The sequence below is a fragment of the Onychostoma macrolepis genome, chromosome 01, assembly GCF_012432095.1.
Source record: "Onychostoma macrolepis isolate SWU-2019 chromosome 01, ASM1243209v1, whole genome shotgun sequence".
NCBI classification, from domain to species: Eukaryota; Metazoa; Chordata; class Actinopteri; order Cypriniformes; family Cyprinidae; genus Onychostoma; species Onychostoma macrolepis.
In genome coordinates this window covers 32282246-32305434 of record NC_081155.1, presented here as the reverse complement: position 1 = coordinate 32305434, position 23189 = coordinate 32282246, and the positions used below count along the sequence as shown (strand labels likewise).

General features: G+C 37.2%; 1 protein-coding gene across 7 annotated transcripts in view; it reads right to left on the bottom strand.

Moving 5' to 3' along the window:
• gria2a (glutamate receptor, ionotropic, AMPA 2a) overlaps positions 1-23189 on the bottom strand; it is a 45414-nt gene that overhangs the window by 19866 nt on the left and 2359 nt on the right. For all 7 annotated transcript variants that reach the window (XR_009271351.1, XM_058776249.1, XM_058776239.1 and 4 more), the window contains exon 3: positions 487-726. Coding sequence is in view for 6 of the 7 variants with exons in the window: in XM_058776249.1 (XP_058632232.1) it covers positions 487-726 (240 nt within the window). In the remaining variant the exon portion in view is untranslated. The remainder of the gene's footprint in view (positions 1-486; positions 727-23189) is intronic.

Genomic DNA, 23189 nt, shown 5'->3' with positions numbered 1-23189 from the left:
ATCGTACTTCACATAGCAGTGCATTACACATAAAATATTATCTGATTGGCAAAGACTGTATCATGATGCACAGCACATTTACATTCAATTTGGACAGATATATTTCTTGTCAACAGAAACTTGTCATGTCACATCTGGTTAGTTATAAAGGACAAAACCTGCAAAAATAATTACAGATGAAACTCATTTTAAATTAAATAATTAAAAGATGCATAAATAAAGAAAAAATAAAGTGATTGAGAGAGAGAGAGCAAGAGAGAGGGTGAATGAGAAAGAGACTGTAATGTGACTTTATCTGTAAGCACTCCCAACTCACATGCTCTTTCTCCAAGAGGCATTTCACCACAAAGTAATAGGACTATTGATTGAATTCTCTAGTGTATGTGTGTTTAAGTGTGTGTGCAAGCAGCTCTGAAAGCGCCTTGGCTGAGGAATAAAAGATAAAAAATGCATATATTTTTCAAATGACAGAGAGAAAGTGTTTACCTCTGTCGCTGTCATACAGATAGGCAAACTTCTCCCACTTGTAATACTCCACCAGGCTGATGAGAGGACCTTTGATATCAGGCCTCATCTGCAGAACAAACTGGTTTAGCCCATCAGCTGGAAAACTGGGTGTGATGAAGGACACGTGCAGCGTCTCACAGAAGGATGTGATGGTGTTCACAGACTTCTTATCGTAGAAGCCAAAGATGGCATACACTCCTCTGGAAAACTGTGAGCAAACTGAAAAATAAAAATAGTAACAGACATCAGTACACAGTAACTAAAGTAACTAAAATATTATAAGATTACAAGATATTACAATTCTGGTCAATTCCAATAAATGTCTGACATTACAATTTAAAATTAACCCTTTTTTTGGCTAAATGATAAATAAATAGATATTCATTTTCAGATTTCACATTACATTGAACTAATTTAACATTAATTAATTTACATTTAATTAAATTATTGATATTTTCATATATTTTAGTTGCAATGAAGTTGTGAAGAGAAGTAGCGCCATATCTTTTCATCTGTGTTGTAATGTATATCCGAGTGAGACAGATCATAAAATAAATTATTTTGTGCGGCGAGTCGGGGACTCGCTTCTAACCATTAGTTGTTGATTAGGCAAATGATTGGACTAAATAACTAGAGATGTCCTGCTAGCATTACCAGAAAGAAACCTGTTATTTAACCGCAAGATTGAGATTTGACATTCTGCTGATTAAAATTAAGCATATGCATTGATAATCGTTCACAATGCAATTAAAGGATTAGTCCACTTCCAGAATAAATATTTCCTGATAATTTACTCACCTCCATGTCATCCAAGATGTCCATGTCTTTCTTTCTTCAGTCAAAAAGAAATTAAGGTTTTTGAGGAAAACATTCCAGAATTTTTCTCCATATAGTGGACTTCAATGGGGACCAACAGGTTGAAGGTCCAAATTGCAGTTTCAATGCAGCCTCAAAGGGCTCTACATGATCCCAGTCGAGAAATAAGGGTCTTATCTAGTGAAACAATGTCATTTTCTAATCAATAAAACTGATATACTTTTTAACCACAAATGCTCTGCGATGCACATGTGCGACTTGTAATCATGTTGGAAAAGTCACATGTGGTTAGTTCTTCATCTGTGTACTTCAGTTCAAAAAGGTAGGATAGGGCGAAAAACTCCATCTTATTTTCTCTTCCAATTTCAAAATCATCCTATATCGCTGTTTTACCTTTTTTGTAAACGGCGTTTGACTTTTTTTGCACGTTCACTTTGTAAACACTGGGTCAGTTATTCCAATGTTACGCATGACCTTTCTAACGTGACTAGGTAATGTGTGTCGAGCTAGTGCAAGACGACCATTTGTGGTTAAAAAGTATATACATTTTTAATTTTTTTAGAATATGACCAATTGTTTCGCTATAAGACCATGAAGAGCCCTTTAAGCTGCAATGATACTGCAACTTGAACATACAACCGGTTGGCCACCATTGAAGTCGTCTATATGGAGAAAAAGGTTTCCTCAAAAACCTTAATTTCTTTTCGATTGAAGACAGAAAGATATGAACATCTTGGATGACATGGGGGTGAGTAAATTATCAGGAAATTTTTATTCTGGAAGTGAACTACTCCTTTAATGCATAATGCATTTCCAAAAAACTTGTTCAGTGAATGAATTAAAAACTCGAAAGGTTCTGTACAAATAAAACACACATTTCACTTGATTATTTTCTTTTTTTATTTGGATCTTGACAGAGCAAACAAAAGATGATTACTCATAACAAATGAATTGTATGAGGAACATTTGAAGTCACTGTCAAATTATTTTAAAATCACTGTAAAATGTCAACTGTCACGCCCATGGACTGTCTGTGTGTGTTTTTCTCCCCATGACCCAGTTTCTCCCTTGTTTGATTGTGTTCATTTGGTTCTGATGTGTCTCGTTAATTACCTTGTTAAGTCATGTATTTAAAGTGTTGTCTGCCCTATATTCTCTTGTCTGGTGTTATAGGTCTTGATGTGCTACGTTTGTCTCCAGCCTGCCCTGTGTTACCCTGTGTATGGATTATTAAAGACTTTTGTTAGCAATTTTCCCTTGCCTCCACGTTCCTTGCTCCTCTCTGTAGCAATCGTGACAGAACACCGAACCGGCAAAAAGTTTATTGGCGTGTTTCCCCCCCATTTTTATCCCGTGTTTTGTTCAGTGTTTTTTGTTTCCCCATGGATGCCTTCACCCAGCTGGAATACCTCCTCCTCCTGCTGGAGCAGGGGGATAGATCTCTTGAGGGTCATACCAGACTATTCCTGGAGATCGCTAATCATACCAACTATCCGGATTTCGCCGCCTTTGTGGAGTGTATACTGGCGAGAAACGGATCTCCACTCATCATCTTTCCTGAGGATGATCTCGCCAGTTCCACTCCAGACCCAGAGCCCAGCCCACCATCTCCCAGTTGTGCGGAGCCTAAGCCTAAGCCCACTGACAATGGAGAGCCCGAGCCCACTGTGACCAACGAGCCATCGCCGCACGGAGCGACAGTGCTGAGGATCGCCACAGAGCTGGAGCTGCTGATAACGTCAGGTGCAAAAGTCGGCTACATCGCCCGCCACGAGGGAAAGAGCCGTGGACAGCAAGAGCGTGGAGAGGCGCTCCGCCCAGTGCGCCATGGCTGAGGGTGAGCTTATTGTGGATCTGGGACTGTTAGATTCAGAAGGAGGGGTTTTGGATGTTTCTGCTGACCTTCCCCCTCTCCTCCCTCCTTCTTCTGAGCCCTCTGTTTCACCGTCCAGTCCAGAAAGAGACTCTGTTCCCAAGTCAAGCCCGCCGGCCGATTCACTCCCCAGCCCTATGATGACAGCAGCAATCTATTTAACCTCAATCCAAAGGAGGAGAATGAGGAGGAAAACACTGTTGACTCCAGCCCCTAACCAGAGTCGAGAGATGGCTCCTGTTCCCGAGTTTAGCCCAGAGAGGGCTCCTGTTCCTGAGTTTCGAGAGATGACTCTAGCCCCTGACCAGAGCCGAGAGATGGCTCCTGCCCTGGACCAGAGTCAAGAGAGGGCTCCTGTTCCTGAGTTTAGCAAGGGGAGGGCTCCTGTTTCCATGTCCAGCCCAGAGAGGGCTTCCGTTCCCAAGGTCCGCCCAGAGAGGGCTTCTGTTCCCAAGATTGGCCCAGAGAGGACTCCTGTTCCTGAGTTTATCCTAGAGAGGTCTCCTGTTGAATGAATGAATGAATGATTCATTTATATAGTGATTTACTGTGTATTGTTGTACACCCAAAGCGCTTTACAATCATGTGGGGGGGGGTCTCTCCTCAACCACCACCAGTGTGCAGCATCCACCTGGATGATGCAACAGCAGCCACAGTACAACGGCGCCAGTGCGCTCACCACACACCAGCTACAGGTGGAGAGGAGAGAGAGTCATATAGCCAATCAAGTGGATGGGGATTATTATACTCTGAAAAATGCTGGGTTAAATACAACCCAGCGCTGGGTAAAATATGGATGAACCCAGCGATTGGGTTGTTTTTACCCAGCGGTTGGGTTACTGCCCAGAAGGTTGGGTTAAACATTTAACCCAACTGTTGGTTGAAAACAACATGTGTTCTGTCCAATATTTACCCAGCACTAGGTTGTATTTAACCTAGCAGTTTTTAGAGTGTAGGAGGCCATGATTGACAAGGGCCAGTGGATTGAATTTGGCCAGGACACCGGGGTAACACCCCTACTCTTTACGAGAAGTGCCATGGGATTTTTAATGACCACAGAGAGTCAGGACCTTGGTTTAACGTCTCATCTGAAGGACAGTGCTTTTTAATAGTATAGTGTCCCCGTTACAATACAAGGGCATTAGGACCCACACAGACCACAGGGTGAGCACCCCCTGCTGGCCTCACTAACACTAACAGAGGGGGCTCCTGTTCCTGAATTAGGCCCAGAGAGGGCTCCTGTTCCCAAGTTTGGCCCAGAGAGGGATCCCGTTCCCGAGTCCAGCCCCGAGAGCGCTTGTGTCCCCGAGTCCAACACAGAGAGGGTTTCCATTCCAAAGTTTGGCCCAGGGAGAACTTCTGCTCCTGTTTGCAGCCCTTCCTCCACCATGGCTCCTCCTACCGTCGGCTCTACCGTGGGTCGCCGTTATGGCTGTGGCCTGGGTCCTGCTTGGCTCCTCCTGCTCGAAGCCCCTCCTGTCTCCTCCCTGGCTCCTTTCTCCCTTGTTTGATTGTGTTCATTTGGTTCTGATGTGTCTCGTTAATTACCTCGTTAAGTCCTGTATTTAAAGTGTTGTCTGCTCTATGTTCCCTTGTCCGGTTTTACACGTCTTGATGTGCTATGTGTGTCTCCAGCCTGCCCTGTGTTACACTGTGTATGGATTATTAAAGACTTTTGTTTGTGATATTCCCTCGCCTCCGCATTCCTTGCTCCTCTCTGTTGCAATCGTGACATCAACATTGTTTTGCAACCAACACTTAAACCCCTTAAGAAGTTCGTATTTTCACATTACTCAATGCTTCTTTGTTGCAGTCCTGCCCACTAATAGCCATGCAAATACATAGGTATTAAAAAAACTGGATGGCAAAATATCTACCAGTTTCGACTGTTCCATGGTACAGTATATTCATCATGCTGCACATCTTTATTGGTGATTAAAGATTTGCCTGGATGGCAATGTAGTAAAGTAACATAACTGTGCAGCCCTGAGAAAAAATATAGGGTAAAAGTGCCGTGGACTATGGAAAGGGATGCACTTCATGATACTCACTATGAAATTTGTTCAGGACTCACCACTGACTGACACACCAGAAAATATTTAACTTACATACAAATGCAACTTTTTTTGACTATTGAAAGTGGTAAGCTCATTGTCACCGGTGTGAGGTCAGTTCTCTTATGCTAAACTTAGGAAGAGGACTAAAGAGCTGAATCGGTGCCTGCAGTTCTAGTGGTTGATAGACTAGTCTGAGAGTATTGAGCTTAATCCGATCTGAGAATGTGTGACTGATCATTGAAGAGAAAGAAATGGATTAGACACAGATCACGCCCACTCCTCAAGCCAGCCTGGCTTTTTAAGCACAATAAATCTATGCAAACATGATATACACACTAACTAAAACCACTGCCAACAACCAAAAGTATTTAGTCTTTAGTTGATATATAGAGTCTCTTATTTTGTCAGAAGCCACTGAATGATCTACACTCTAACCAATAGAACAGAAATTGATTGGAGAATTAAGTGTGTTTGCTTGCACTTTAAAAGTTCAATTTCAGTCAGACTAAAGCAATGAATAAATGATCTTTTTAGTGCACCTGAAATCATGCCAGTATGGTGCAAAGTTGGACTACAGATCTATGCACATGTACTTAAAGGAATAGTTCACCCAAAAATGAAAATTAGTCCAAGATTTACTATATTTAAGAAAAATATAGATTCTTAAAATGTTATAAACTGAAATGTCCAGCTTCTGGTCTCTCAAGCAGGCGTGTTCACAAGGCGGTCGAGCGTATGAAGTAGGCGTAATGAAAGGCGTAACGTAAGATTCGGGGAGAAGCATATAATCTCGCGAGAACCAAGTTTTGTGTACAGCACAGGGAAACCATGTGAACAAGTAAATTGTATCTGTTTTGATTAAAATGGTGCGTTCGTGTCGATAACCGGGATGTTTAAATAAGTTTTTTTTTGGTGTTTTGTTTTGCTTCATGCATGCACGTTCATCACTCTCTCCCTGGATCTTATGTTGCGAATTTCATTATGCCTACGTCATACGCTTGACTGCCTCCCTTGTTGTGAACATGCCTGCTTCAGAGACCGGAAGCTAGACATTCCAGTTTATAACGTTTTAAGAATCTATATTTTTCTTAAACTAACGCATCGTTTCGCTTCAGAAGGCCTTTATTAACACCCCGGAGCCGTGTGGAGTAGTTTTATGATCGTTGGATTTTTTTTCAGATTCAGAAACAGGGGCACCATTCACTGCAATTATACAGATTGGAACAGACAGGACAATGTCGAATATAACTCTGAATGTGTTCGTCTGAAAGAGGAATGTCAGACACACCTAGGATGCCCTGAGGGTGAGTAAATCTTGGACTAATTTTCATTTTTGGGTGAACTATCCCTTTAATGTTGGAGAAGTTGGTCAGTTTATCTATAGTAGTCAACATTTGAAATGGATCAAAAAAGTTAATCAAAGTTGTCCTAAGACAAGAACGCATTTGGTTTTAGGGTTTAGGACAACTTTGATGAAACGTCTTGATCCACCTCAAATGCTGACTAGTGTAGTACTTTTATGGAAACAATTCAACATGACACATAAAATTTATCAACATTAAACCCTGAACTGACCTAAGCATACTGTAATGTAGTTTAGACACAGTATTCAGATATTTCTTGATCTCAAACATAAGATCACACATTGTAAACAACATAAAGACCTGAAATTTAGATGAAACAAACAAACAAACAAAGAAACAAACAAAAAACCTAAGAAAATGAAAGGTTAGTAATGTCAACATATTTAACAACAAGAATATTCTCTTTAAAAAAAAAAGTCTTCTGGGCAAATGCTAATGGTGTCTGACATCAATTACATAAAACTAGGGGTAATGCATCTTGAATATGCACAATTATATGCACTAGATTATAAATCTTCAATACAAGCATGATATTGTACAATTGCATAATTGAGGGTCCAAAATTAAAGGGAAAAACAATGCCCCTGCACAATTAAACAAAATTGTTTATGGCTGTTGCAATTAAAGTGAAATGTGATAAAATAAAAAACAGATCTGCTCATGTTTGCAACACTGAGCATAACCACATTGAGCGTAACCAATGACACACATTTCTGTTGAACATATGAATACAATGGCCAAAAAGAGGCATTCAGAAGAGCGTGCATGCTCATCTGCACTGTTCTGAATTCTCTCATCACAGACAACAAAGTGTGGTAAAAGATTCATTCAACAGTATAAACAGCTATAGTGATTATATAATTGATTTTTTTTAGTTTTAGCAAGTGTGCAGAACTCACACTAGACAGAAGTCACAGAGCGCTTCAGTCATGAGAAATGTTCTTTGCTCGCTTTCTTTATATAATTTATTCCCAGTTTGAATAAATGTTTTGTTTTTCATGCTACTAAAATAACCAAGGGTAAATCTTGATTGTCTAATGCAATTAGTTCTAGTTCTTAGCTTGTTTTGTAGCCAGAATATAGAATTTGTAGCCAGACATGCTGTTTCCGCAAACACAGAGAAGCGTATGTATTTCATCAACATTTGTAACTTTATGTAGGCTATTTAGAATTATGCAATTGTTGTATAAATACTGTACATGCATTCTACCTTTGAGCATTAAACAGTCACATAATTGCCATGTCAGATGCAGCTTCTGTTCCACTTATGCAGTGTAAAGATGGCTTAATGTGCCTTAAGGTTGATATAATTTTTCTGACCGATTGAAATAATTAATGTATTTGTTATCTTTAATGTCAAATATCAACTTAAACCAATAATTTAGGTTTTTGACATAATAACAAATACATTAATTATAAAGTTAATTATAAAAATGTCCTTGGAAATCAATTCCAGGGGGCAAACATTGCCCTTTAATTGAAAAGTTAATCTCTGACCCTGGTATAATTGGTCATTAAATACTGACCGCTACTTTGAATATCAAGAAGAACATGTCCCCTCAGTCCTGTATTTGAGAGATGCAATGGGGGGCAAAATATATGATCATATGTGTGTGTGATTTTATATATATATACAGCGGGTAAAATAAGTATTGAACATGTCACCATTTTTCTCAGTAAATATATTTCTAAAGGTGCTGTTGACATGAAATTTTCACCAGATGTCGGTAACAACCCAAGTAATCCATACATACAAAGAAAACAATACAAATAATTTCAGAAATTAAGTTCTGTGTGATAAAATGGAATGACCCAGGGAAAAAGTATTGAACACGCTTACTGAAATTGATTTAATACTTCGTACAAAAGCCTTTGTTGGTAATGACAGCTTCAAGACGCCTCCTGTATGGAGAAACTAGTTGTATGCATTGCTCAGGTGTGATTTTGGCCCATTCTTCCACACAAGCAGTCTTCAAATCTTGAAGGTTCTGTGGCCTCTTCTATGAACTCTGATCTTTAGTTCTTTCCATAAATTTTCTATTGGATTCAAGTCAGGTGACTGGCTGGCCATTCTAGAAGCTTTACTTTCTTTCTCTGAAACCAATTGAGAGTTTTCTTGGCTGTGTTTGGGATCATTGTCTCGCTGAAATGTCCACCCTTGTTTCATCTTCATCTTCCTGGAATATGGGCAGCAGATTTTTATCAAGAATGTCTTGGTACATTTTTCCATTCGTCCTTCCTTCAACTATATGAATTTTGCCAGTGCTTCACCATGATGTTTTGGGGTGATGTGCAGTGCCATTTGACCTCTAAACATGGTGTGTATTATGGCATCGAAAGAGTACAATTTTTGGTCTCGTCTGACAAGACTATATTCTGCCAGTAGGGTAAACGTACCTATTAAGCTCACCAAAATCTACATTGAGACATTTTTAGTGCACAAGATATTGGTTTCAGTACAAAAAGTTATGGTAAAATAAAATATTAATCTCTCACACAAAAATATTAAAATTTTATTTTAAATGACAAAAGCATTTCAATTAAGATATACATCATTAAATTCAAAAAGTCTGGCTGTGCTTAATGGGTACATTTTTGTACCCTTTAAGCACACCCCTGTTCCCATTAAGCTCACATCATGTTTTATTAAAAATTCTTGTTTATTTTTAGAAAAATCTTTAAAGAATAATTGTAAAAATATATATTTTTGAAGGTACAAAGTCAATCACAAAAAAACAGAACACTAAAATCAGGCAACAAGGCATTCAATTTGATCAGTTTTATATTCATAATGACGTGCCATTTAAGCACATTGCAACATCTAGACTAGTGCACGTTCAGCTAAATAACACATTCAAAAATCAAATAAAACAAACCAATAAAACATTTAATTCATGGGGATGAACGCAGAAACTAGCCTCATTATGAAACCTCTTTTTAAATGGATGTCAACTTATCTATAGTCTCTTAAGGCTGGAATACACTACACGATTTTTGCCCCGATTTTCCACAGATTTACAGTCTGGAGAAGTTGATGCTAGTTGCCAAAGATCAGAGCCAGCCTGCAGATTTGAATCGACAGAATCCATAGGAAATCGATTAACTTAACTTAAAGTGACAACCATCAGTTAATATGTAAAGTCTGTTTATGAAGTATTTACATAGATGTTCAATGTGGAAGAGCTTAAAGAGAGCACACTGAGCTTAATGGGAGTAGCAACAATTTTTTATAAATTTCATGTAATATTTATTAAAATGACAGGATTTTTACTAAATAAATAGTCTAGGTCATGTATTAAGTTCATACATATTTTAATATGAACAACTACTATTAACAATATCTATGAAATTATACTTTTTTTTATTGATTTCACACTGAAGCTGTGTGATTTTCATAGTAGTGTACCCTTTAAGCTCACCTTAAAATAATATGAAATCTTTAAAAATTACAGCACTGTAAAACGACAGACCAGCAATAAACTGTCAAGTTATAATATTATGGATCAGGGGTGGATCTACCGGGGTGGCACGGGGTGGCAACTGCCACCCTAAGAAGAAGCTGTGCCACCCCACCTGCCACCCCAGAATTATCACAGAATAAAATATAAATGTAAACGGTGTTTCATGTGCTACTTTTCAGCCGCGGCGATGACAGTGCACGATGGTTGCACGCGCACGCAGCGCGCCTAGTGTAGTCGGCTTCATTAACAAATGACTCTTATGAACCGGTTCTTTTTGAGTCAAAAATACAAAGCGCAGCCCATTCACTAACGAATTGTTTTTACATATGTTCGTGATTCAGATACTGCTTCTCAGTTTATTCAGAAGTCCTCTGAGAAATCAAATCCCGTCCAGATATGTCTGAGATTCATCCCGTAATTGTTTGGTGATCCGATTCTCCGACCGCTCGCTCCACTTTCATCATGGATATCTAGGCCTTTCTGCCATATCGAACGAAAGAGTAACATGAAATCAATAAGAAGATGCCGATCACAAAAACTAATAGCAGAGTTAGGTAAGAATCTTGTATTGCAGTTTTCTCGATTGTTAACACAATATAACTGATTTTAGTTGGCCATTTTCCCAAATCATTAATTCAGTTCTCAAAACACATTTCTCAAAAAGTTTAACAATGAGTAAGTTAAACATTAGGTAGCAAAACTGATTACACCAATCAGAATCTCTGCATCCTAACAACGGAGAGAGGAGAGAGCTGAACGAATAATATACATGGGTTTTATACTTATACATTCAGTATAATTACAGTACAGTACCAGTACATGATGGAAATTTCACTCTTCAGTCCCATTTTATATTAGGTGGCCTTAACTACTATGTACTTACATTTAAGTTAATCAAATTTTGATACAATGCACTTGTGTATATACATGTTTTTACATTGTACTTATATTTTTAAAAATACATATATGTAATTACATCTGTAATTAATTTCTGTAATTATATCTATAATTACACTGTTAACCCATCCCTTACACCTTAACCCACCCTTAAACCTAACCATACCACCAGACCTGTCCCATATCCCACCTCAATAGCAGCAATAGTGTTTTGCAATACAATATGACCACAGTAAGTACATTGTACTTATTTTTTGATGTAAGTACATAGTAGTTAAGGCCACCTAATATAAAGTGTGACCCACTCTTCTATATGTACAGTAAACTGTAGCACATGTTGTACACCTTCAAACATGTGACAGTCAAATTTTATTTGTAACCATTTTTTTATGTGTACTGCATGTTTGCAGAACTGTGAAATGACTGCCTAGATATAGCTAGTCTTGTGTCAGGAGAGTTAGTACTGTACGCTGTAATGAAATTTGACCAAATGTGCAGAGGATGCTGAATTTACTTTTTAAATTTTTTTATTTTGTACTGTACTGTATTGTGGTGCATACCAAGTTCATATACAATTCTTTGGTATTTGAACTTTTCTAGTCTTTTTCATCTACTGCAAGATTACTTTACAGTAGTAAAATGAAAATGATCTGTTCATTGCTGAATTATTATTATTATTATAATCTGTAATTTAATTTATGTTGTATACTGTAATAGACATTGAGCTGCAAAAATAATTCCTGAATCCTAATAAGAGTTTTTTGTTAAGTGTTACTGATCTCATGAGTGTTTACTGAGCAGGAAAGTCATCTGTGTATTTGAATTGTGTGTAAGCATTTAAGAATAGGCTACCTGTAATAACTAGATTGAAAAGTGTGAAAGATACATTTATGCTGGCTTGTCTTAAGGTCTTGTTTAAGAAACATAAATAGTTTGGTCAGTTAGATGTTCTAGATGTTTGCTAAAGTGTTGCTAGTTGGTTGCTAGGAAATTCTGGATGGTTGCTAGGCTTTTGCTATGCAGTTGCTGGGGTGTTGCTAGACTAGTGCTCTGGGTGATTACAGACATTCCCATCTCTGGTAATAACACAATGTCTTCTTTAATGATACAAGCTCAGAAACATTTATAACCTCTTGAAGTTTTTTATATTGTGTATTGACTTGGTGCCATGATGGATATTGAAATGTTGTTATTTATTTTTCATTTTAAACAGTATAGATGATTACTTAATGGTAATGGAATATTTGTGAACACAACTGTCCACATCAGACAATAAATCCCCAAAAACTATGCATGCTTGCATTGGTGTTGCCACCCCTCACAGACCCCATGCCACCCCTTTGCCACCCAAAAAAATTTTTTCTAGATCCGCCCCTGTTATGGATGTAAAAATACAAACCAGTAATGCCTGTGAAGTAATATATTAGCGTAGCACACAATCTTATACAGCTAGTCAGCTAACTGTGTTCTGTAGCATCTGCACTATGTTGCTAAATCTATCTTTTAGATCTAATGTAATTATTTCCCACATCCAAGTTCCAGATTATAATATGCAAAAGTCTGAACATTAATCTCTTAATTTTACAATAAGTAGTGAAACTAACCCAAAATAAAGGCTTAAACATCTAAAAAAACCCGCACATTTAAGGGGCTCCTCTTTTGGTGAAAGTTTTTAGACAGCTTTCAAACTAGCCGCCAGACAGTGTGAACACATGGAGACCCATATCTCAGTGTGCAATGATCTGATTGACTTGAAATTATAGCAGGTCTATAGTAACAAACATATCAATTGGTTAAGACATCGAGTAGGATAATAAATTATTTTTTCTTTTTATAATCTGATCTCAAAAATGGAAGTGTGCTTAATGGGTACGTGAGCTTAATAGGTACATTTACCCTATTTCATAGGTTCATCTAAATGTTGTGCAGCAAACTTTAAACGAGTTTAACATGCTTTTTCTTTAGCAATAGAGCCTTGCGTGGTGAGCGTGCATACAGGCCAAGGCGGTTGAGTGCATTACTTATTGTTTTCTTTGAAACAATTATACATGCTAATTCCAGGTCTTTCTGAAGCTCTCCACAAGTGATCGTTGGCTCTTGGACAACTCTTCTGACAATTCTTTTTACTCCTCTGTCAGAAATCTTTGTGAGGAGCACCTGGTCGTGGCCGGTTTATGGTAAAATGATGTTCTTTCCACCTCCGGATTATGGCCTCAACAGTACTCACTGGAACATTCAGAAGTATAGCAATCCTTCTGTAACCAATGCCATGTTTTGCAACAATAACGTTGCGATTACCCATCATGAAATGTTTCTTGTGTAACACGTTGGTCATGAGACACCTTTTTATAGGCCATCAGTTGGGACTGAACCAACTAATATTAATTTCCACTGACAAGGGGGAGGATTGTTTTCTAATTACTGATAGATTTCAGCTGGTGTCTTGGCTTTCCATGCCTTTTTGCAACTCCCTTTCTTCATGTGTTCAATACTTTTCCCCTGTGTTATTCCACTTTATTACACAGAACTTAAATTTTTGAACTTATTTGTTTTGCTTTGTTTATATGTATGGATTGCTTGGCTTGTTACCGACATCTGGTGAAAATTTCACGTCAACAGTACCTTTAGAAATATATTTACTGAGAAAAATGGTGACACATTCAATACTTATTTTAACCACTGTATGTATATATATATATATATATATATATATATATTCATTCATTCTACTTTGCGTATTTAATTCCATGTGTATGTGTGCTTTTCAAACTATGAAACATATTCATAATCCAGCTGCAACTTGTGCTCACACACAGTGATCTGCAGACAGTTTGCATGCAGTCAGAAAGCTAAATATGAAACTTTGATCAGCAGTCACACGGAACAGCAGAGAGAGCCTGCTGCTCCTGCTGCTGTCTGAGCTGGCACTGCCACACATCAGGGCTTATGGGATATGCCTGTGTGTGAATGGGGCTGCACATGTAAATGCACTGGGGATTCATTTGTGTGTCAATTGCTCTAGCTGTCTAAACGTGTTGTCAGTACAGTAGGGAATTTCAGTATGGCAATTTGTATGCCATATTCATACTGGGAATCGTGACCAGAAAACAATGTTCTCCCAGCATATTCTTCCAGCAGAATCAACTAAAGGATAAGTAATAACTACAAATATTTCGGTCCCACTTTATATTAGGTGGCCTTAACTACTATGTACTTACATCAAAAAATAAGTACAATGTACTTATTGTGGTCATATTGTATTTCAAAACACTTTTGCTGCTATTGAGGTGGGATACGGGTAAGGTTAGGGGCAGGTTTGGTGGTATGGGTAGGTTTAAGGGTGGGTTAAGGTGTAAGGGATGGGTCAACAGTGTAATTATAAATGTAATTACAGAAATTAATTACAGATGCAATTACATATAGGTATAGTACAATGTAAAAACATGTATGTACACAATAAGTGCATTGTACCCAATGATTAATTCAAATGTAAGTACATAGTAGTTAAGGCCACCTAATATAAAGTGGGACCAATATTTCAAACAAATGCATGCTTGTTCTACACTCTTAAAAAAGTTTAAGTTGGTTCTTTAAAGGTTCTTCACACACAATAACAGTTCTATTTGGAAATATATCATCCTGAATAACTGTTTTGTGTTAAAGTTTAGGGTTCTTTATTCCAGCCCTTTTAAAAAAAAAAAAAAATCTGTAACTGACAAAAAAATCTTTTCAAAGCCATTTCAATATTGTTTTTTGGAGCTCAAACATCCATCTACACAGACTGTCAACACACTCTCTGCACGTACTTGTTATACTTCATAAAATGTCTATGAATTGTTGTTTCCTACCCATCATAATTTGTTTCTCTAACCCTAACCCGGTACTGTTCTGGTACTGAACCATTTTTATGAAAGAGTGTATAGCATTAGTTCTAATACACAAAATAACATTTTTGGTTGTAGTTTTTTAGATTTTCAAATTAATGAGAAGGTAAAATCTATGAACTAATTGGATCTGTCAGCTGTTATTGGCATAGACATTAAAGTCAATTGACAAGACAGCCTATCCGTCAATCAGTGGTAATCAGAAATCATGGGTGTTTCTGCATTTGACCTTGGACGAGAGAGAGATGCACCCACATTTGCATTAGGTCCAAGGCATTAACATATCACTCCTGTCATTTATAATTTGAATATGCAGATGTTATTGAGACTTTATGACAGAAAATGCGCTTTGTTAAAGCTTCAAAGTCTATCCTCATAAGTTCAGAGTAAATGAACATCACACATAAATGCATACTACAATGCAGGGGTGATATAAATGAAATTGTATCGTACCATTGATTGAGTACAACAGTAAGTTCTGGTTTCACACTTTGCTTCGCTTCATCTGTGATTCAGGAAAATTTACCATGCCAGAGCATTCCTATATTCTGTGTGCTTGCATTCACACACATGCCATGAAGGAACACGATATCACAATATAACATCATCTTATTTGTCAGTACACATATGCTGCCTTCAAGTACACCTGAAACTCATACTTCAGATTTGAGCATTCGTTCTTTTGACATCACACATTTAAGTCTGGAAAAATAACATGGAAACAGTCTAAACAAAACAAAAGAATTATACTGTGAAAAATAATCCCAAATAACTACATCTGAATTCAAAATGATGAAAATATTCATTTCTATCACATATTTATACACAAAGTTGCAACTTGCAACTAAATATTTTTGTACCATAAAACAAACCACAAATGTTGAGTGATGCACTTTACACCATTAGCTACAGAACTGCTTTCTGCTCACTGATATCTCTCTCTTCCTCTATCAAATTTTAAATCAACATGAGCCTTCAACGTCACAACTTGCGTATCACCAAGAATTCTAAGTTTCCCACTTCTACATGACTTCTACTTGAAGGGCACACAACTGCATCCTGTGGTCAAATAGTACATCATCAGTAACGTCATTTCATAATTTAATAAACTTGCACTATCAATGTACTATTATTGAATTAAACTGCATAAAATCTGAACTGACTTTATAGCTGAGTTCACTTTGTAAAAATATATAGTATTGAACTTTGCAACATTCATGCTGTTAACTAAATTTAACAATGAACTAACCTGAGCTGAATAGTGACACTATTATCTTTTTAGGGCTGCTTTACAACTGAAAATGTATTTGATTCATACTTGAAGAACTTTGCAACAATAATACTGTTATTTTTTATTATTGTGAAGCTGTTTTGAGACAATCTATATTGTATAAAGTGCTATGTATGGAAATGTGACTTGACACTCTTGCTTCTGTGATATTGATTAAATAGATATATTTTAGCTTGAAATCTAATGAAGAAATATTGTAATGCCTTTTTCCCCCAGATAATCCAGACAGAAAAATACTTTAAAAATACAAATGACAATATTTATTCTGACTCTTATCTTTTTTTTTTTTTGATGGATGCTAACCAAAACATTATTATTCATTATAATGTGGCAATAGATGCATGTGACAGCACATCAGTTGAATTATATATTAATGTGCCAAGTTGGGACGTTGTACCCATGAACAACTACTGCTTGCACACCCCTTAATAACAAGCTCAACATGTCATATCACCCACTACTTTCTTATCATCTCACTTTTGACTGATTGATGGCCTCATCCAGCTTCTGACAACACGCAATCATCTTTAACCTTCAAAAACAAGTTTTCTCTGTAATGATCAGGTTATCCTTGCAGGCATACATTAATGACTTTAAACAGCCCTTTTCCCTGTAGAGCACCAAATCATCATATCACACACACATTCCTCATTCAACTGTCGACTGTGTTCTCCTGATTAACTAATGCCTTTAAATAAACCCCTGCTTTACTTGACTCCCCCCACCACACACACACGCACACACACACACACACACACACACACCTCTTTCTGTTCCTCAAGGTGATTGCAGATTGTTGGGATTGAAGGACTGTCAGTAAAGGAGAGAAAATGCTCAGTCAATCGTTTTTCATCCTGTCTTCAGCACTAAATCCTCCACACCCCCTTCTGGATGCGCTGATGTGAATATCTTTAATATAGCACACACACATATAACACATCATCATACTGCCTTCAACATGCTGGTGATTGTGTATGTGAGAGAGACAGAATTAGATTTAGCAGAAGTGACAGAGAGATCACTTAATTAATGCTGATCACATTATACAGTGGGGGAAAAGATTATTCGATCCTCTGCTGATTTTGTACGTTTGCCCACTGACAAAGAAATAATCAGTCTATTATTTTAATGGTAGGTTTATTTGAACAGTGAGAGAAAGAATAACAACAAAAAAATTTCAATAAAAGTTATAAATTGATTTGCATTTTAATGAGTCAAATAAGTATTTGATCCCCTATCAATCAGCAAGATTTCTTTCTCCCTGGTGTCTTTTATACAGGTAAAGAGCTGAGATTAGGAGCACTCCACTCTCTTTAAGAGAGTGCTCCTAATCTCAGTTTGTTACCTGTATAAAAGACACCTGTCCACAGAAGCAAATCAATCAATCAGATTCCAAACTCTCCACCATGGCCAAGACCAAAGAGCTGTCCAAGGATGTCAGGGACAAGATTGTAGACCCACACAAGGCTGGAATGGGCTACAAGACCATCGCCAACCGGCTTGGTGAGAAGGTGACAACAGTTGGTGCGACTATTCGCAAATGGAAGAAACAAAAAATAACTGTCAATCTCCCTCGGACTGGGGCTCCATGCAAGATCTCACCTCGTGGAGTTTCAATGATCATGAGAACGTGAGGAATCAGCCCAGAACTACACAGGAGGATCTTGTCAATGATTTCAAAGCAGCTGGGACCAAAGTCACCAAGAAAACAATTGGTAAAACACTACACCGTAAAGGATTGAAATCCTGCAGCGCCCGCAAGGTCCCCTGCTCAAGAAAGCACATTTACAGGCCCGTCTGAAGTTTGCCAATGAACATCTGTATGATTCAGAGAAAGTGTTGTGGTCAGATGAGACCAAAATCGAGCTCTTTGGCATCAACTCAACTTGCCGTGTTTGGAGGATGAGGAATGCTGCCTATGACCCCAAGAACACCATCCCCACCGTCAAACGTGGAGGTGGAAAACATTATGCTTTGGGGGTGTTTTTCTGCTAAGGGGACAGAACAACTGCACCGCATCAAAGGGACGATGGACGTGGCCATGTAACGTCAGGGCGAGGGCATTGAAGCCAGCCAGGGCATTGAAAATGGGTCGTGGATGGGTATTTCAGCATGACAATGACCCAAAACACGGCCAAGGCAACAAAGGAGTGGCTCAAGAAGAAGCACATTAAGGTCCTGGAGTGGCCTAGCCAGTCTCCAGACCTTAATCCCATAGAAAATCTGTGGAGGGAGCTGAAGGTTCGAGTTGCCAAACGTCAGCCTCGAAACCTTAATGACTTGGAGAGGATCTGCAAAGAGGAGTGGGACAAAATCCCTCCTGAGATGTGTGCAAACCTGGTGGCCAACTACAAGAAACATCTGACCTCTGTGATTGCCAACAAGGGTTTTGCCACCAAGTACTAAGTCATGTTTTGCAAAGGGGTCAAATACTTATTTCACTCATTAAAATGCAAAACAATTTTGAACTTTTTTGAAATGCATTTTTCTGGATTTTGTTTTGCTGTTATTCTGTCTCTCACTGTTAAAATAAACCTACCATTGAAATTATAGACTGAACATTTCTTTGTCAGTGGGCAAACATACAAAATCAAAACATTTCCCCCACTGTATATGTGCCAGCAGAAACTGTTTTATGTATATTTTATAGATACTTTATAGATAGATAATGTAAATTGAATAGCAACTAAAAATAGATCTTATTTTACATATAATATTTTACATATATTTATAAAATGATTAAAATGATTATTTTTCACAGTATAAATTGGGTATCATTATAATTATATTTGGGGGTCTGTGACATCAATAAGTAAAAAAGAAAACTGATTTAAATCATTGAAATGGGAAAATCGTCATAGGAAAAATTAAATTCTACTCAAAGGTTCGGGGTCTTTTTGAAAGTCTCTTATACTCACTAAGGCTGTATTTATTTGATCACAGTAAAACAGAAAATATTAATATTATCATGTTTTTTTTTATTTTAATATATTTTTAAATCTAAATATTACTGTGATGGCAAAGTTGAATTTTCAACAGCCAATATTACAGTCTTTAGTGTCAAATGATCCTACAGAAATCATTCTTATATGCTGATTTAGTGCTCAAAAAATATTTCTTAAAGGGGTCATATAATGGTACATGCACTTTTACAAGTTGATTGTACTGAAATGTGTGTTAGCAGTGCCTGTACACAACCATCATAAAATGATAAAAATCCATCCAGTGTTTTTTTTTTAATCTCCTTATTTGTTTTACCCTGTCTCAAATCAAGCCGTTCCCTATAAAGCTATAAAGACGCCCCTCCCACGATGGTTGATTGACAGCAGTGTTTCAACACAGACCCACCCTTGCTCGTGAGCGAGCTGTCAATCATAGTCCGCGCGTCATTGTTGATATACGCTGGAGCTGTCTATGAGCAGAATGGCGTCTAAGCGATTGTGGTGTTCTGTTCTCGGGTGCAATAATGAACACAGCAGTCATTTTGATGTTCCTAAGTCCGAACCGCTGAAGACACAGTGGCTGAGTTTCGCTTTTGAAGGGAATATTCCCCACGAGCAACGTCAATGTTTTCATGTTTGCGCGAATCATTTTTCACCAGACTGCTTTATAAATGAAGGTCAGTATAAAGCTGGTTTTGCTAAGAAGCTGCTCCTGAAAAAAGAATCGGTACCAACTATTCGTGTTCCTGCTGAACCTCCAGAAGAAGTGAGTGTAACGTTTAATTAACCTTTATATTAATCTTTATATTAATCTTTGCAAATCGCTAGCATGCTTCACGATGTATGTGGCTAATGTTTACATTCAGGGTACATGCATGTTTTCTATTTACGACGTTCTCAATATAATTAATAATCCCACGTTTATAATGAACAAAATGTTATGGTTATTGTGTTATTACAAACTGTGTACGCAGGTATTAAAGTTAACATGATAACACTACACTAAGCTTACTTTTGTAGATGGTTTATAACGGTGTCTGTGAAGAAGTAATGTAAAAAATTTAAATAAATAAAAAACAGTTATAACTGCATGAAAATTAATGGTAACACAATACCTGCAAAATACTGTTTACATCCTGCAAATGCATATGATCCAAGACTATAAATACTCTAATTGATGTTTTTCAATATTATGCCAGAATAAGTTATGTTATCTGTTACCTGTTCCGGGTCCGACTCCGGTTCGAATTGATACGGTTGCACAGTATCCTCAGAGACTCCCGCTGCCATTCTTCAAAATATACCCTCTACTGTTGTCAAGGCAACACTCCACGTGTGTTGTGTCAAAAACGCCCCACAGAACAGAGGGGCGGGGCGAGCAAAGCTCATTAGCATTTAAAAACACACGCACTAAAACGGTGTGCTGAAAACAGAGCTGTTTTTGAGCAGGTAAAATGAGTGTTTTCTTACAATACTAATGAGAATTTTTAATTAAAGTATATTACAAACTTTCAATTTAGACCCTAAAGAATCATATTAGCTTGTACAAAAATGGCATTATATGACCCCTTTAACATTGAAAATAGTTGTGCTGCTTAATATTTTATGGAAACAGTGATGCATCTTTCAGGATTCTTTAATAAATAAAATGTCTTCACTGTCACTTGTGATTAAATTAATGCATCCTTTAATTAATGCCCCCAATAAATAAATAAACAATTAAAAGCAGTAATGCACAGTTAGCCTGTCATTATTGAATGGTGGAATTGTATCATCATGAAACTGATTATTTTTAGCTGTCTGATTGTACATTACTCTGTTAATATATAAATACCCTTGAAATATTGATTTGATTTGAAAATGTATATATTATAATGTTATAATGTGACAAGAAATTCATTTAGTTGCCTGGTATAACAGACAGATTTATCATTGAACAAAAAACCTGACCACTACAATGCTGCGATTAACCAACCAGAATCAAGATATCCACAGTCGTGGTGTGTGTTCCAATTGTTGGTGCGTCACAATGGGCTGTTGTTGTATGGTGATAGTATCTCATAACTGGCGGCAAGCTGGAGGCATAGTATGCTCAGTGTTAACATTCAATCTGACTATTAAAGAAAAGCTGCTGTGTTCCAGGAACACAAACTTTAATATCATCAAGTAATAAGCAAATGGGACTATCCAAAAACAAACATGCTTTTGAAAATATTTGAATAGAATAACAGAGTCTGCAGTGCACTAAAGAACATAACTGTTCTGATACAACATGTAACAGCCACAACAACGCTGAAACCTTTCAAGGGCACATAACATCTGTCAATAGACTTGGATGGGTCTCCGATGAGTCACTTCAACCACCTCAAGGCTATATAAACAAGTGATAATAGAGTTTGTTTGTTTGTTACAACATAAATGTGTTTTTCGCTATGGCAGACCATAAACTGTCTAAACAATTGGCTTTCCTGGCAGAGAAATTCTTATCATAATGCTTATATATCATCCACAGAAAATCCTGCTCAATGCCATGTATATATCTGCATCAATGGCATGCAGTGTGTTCTGAAATGAGGAGGTAACGTTCTCACATACAGTTTTTCTTTTTATGTTTTTAAAAAAAATCAAATGTAAATTCATGTCCCTGTTACACTTAATGTTGTCTCATGTTTCTGATTAGGTAATTATACCTAAACTATCAAAAAAAAATTGAAAAAATTTTTTTTTAAATTGAGATTCATCATCTGAAAGCTGAATAAATAAGCTTTCCATTGATGTATAGTTTGATAGGACAATATTTGGCTGAGATACAACTATTTGAAAATCCGAAATTTGAGGGTGCAAAAAAAATCTAAATATTGAGAAAATAGTCTTTAAAGTTGTCCAAATTAAGTTATTTGCAATGCATATTACTAATCAAGAATGAAGTTTTGATATATTTATGGTAGGAAATTTATTTAATATCTTCATGAAACATGATCATTACTTAATGTCCTAATGATTTTTGGCATAAAAGAAAAAAATATAATTTTGACCCATACAATGTATTGTTGGCTATTGCCACAAATATACCTGTGCCACTTAAGACTGGTTTTGTTTTCCAGCGTCAAAAATACAATTCGATTTTGTATTTTTACATTAGCAATGTAATTAATGTTCTAATTATTAGAATTAATGAGCATAGGTCTCATCAATTTAGTGGTTTTAAGCATTTTTCATTTATTCCAAAATAAATTAAAATGGCAAGAGAGACACAGTCTCCCACTGTAGCTTTACATACTGGTGTTGGTTTTGGACAGTGTCACTTTTTACTTTTTGATGTCAAATTTTTGTAATATTTTCTTTGCTTTATTTTTGCACTATGAATTATTTCCCCATCCCATTTTTTAAAGAGGCACTGCCTCCGTTGCCTCAAAGGAAACACCCCTGATCTGCATGTGGGTAAATTCAAGAGCGAAGGAAATCCCTTGTGAGCATTAAACATACAACATTATGTAGGTCTAGGCATGTTTGCATATAGTAAGAAAAAATAATAGGCCCACTCATCTTCCAGGTGCAGTGAATACATATGTTCTATATTTGCAGGCGAAAAGCAGTAAGCACAGGCCCCCATTCCACACACCTCCTCACAATCAAACACCCAAGCAATTTTCAACATATTATGTATGTGTCCCCTTAAGTATTTGAGATTTTCAGTTCATGATGTATCTATCTGTGGGACGGGAATGTGGGGGTGGGCAGGCCATTCGCATGAATCAGCGGCAGTTCAGGCTGTTGAGACAGACTTGTCGCAGTGAAGCTCACATCGCAAAGCATCAGTGTTTGACATCAAAGGAGCCATGCACACCGAGAGACAACTCATTCAGGTTAATGGATTGGCTGAAAACTAACGAGGCCAAGCCAGGTGTCTCCACAACCCATTCAGGTTTGCGTGCCTCTTCAGGGACCTCAATCAAGCAATGTGTTTGCTTGCTAGTGTAAAATGTTAAAACTGTCATGCATTTGCATAGATTTCTATTTAGAAATTATCGCTTAAAATATGCAATTGTTAAACAAAACAAAATTGAACATACCTACAGATATGCAATACAATATTA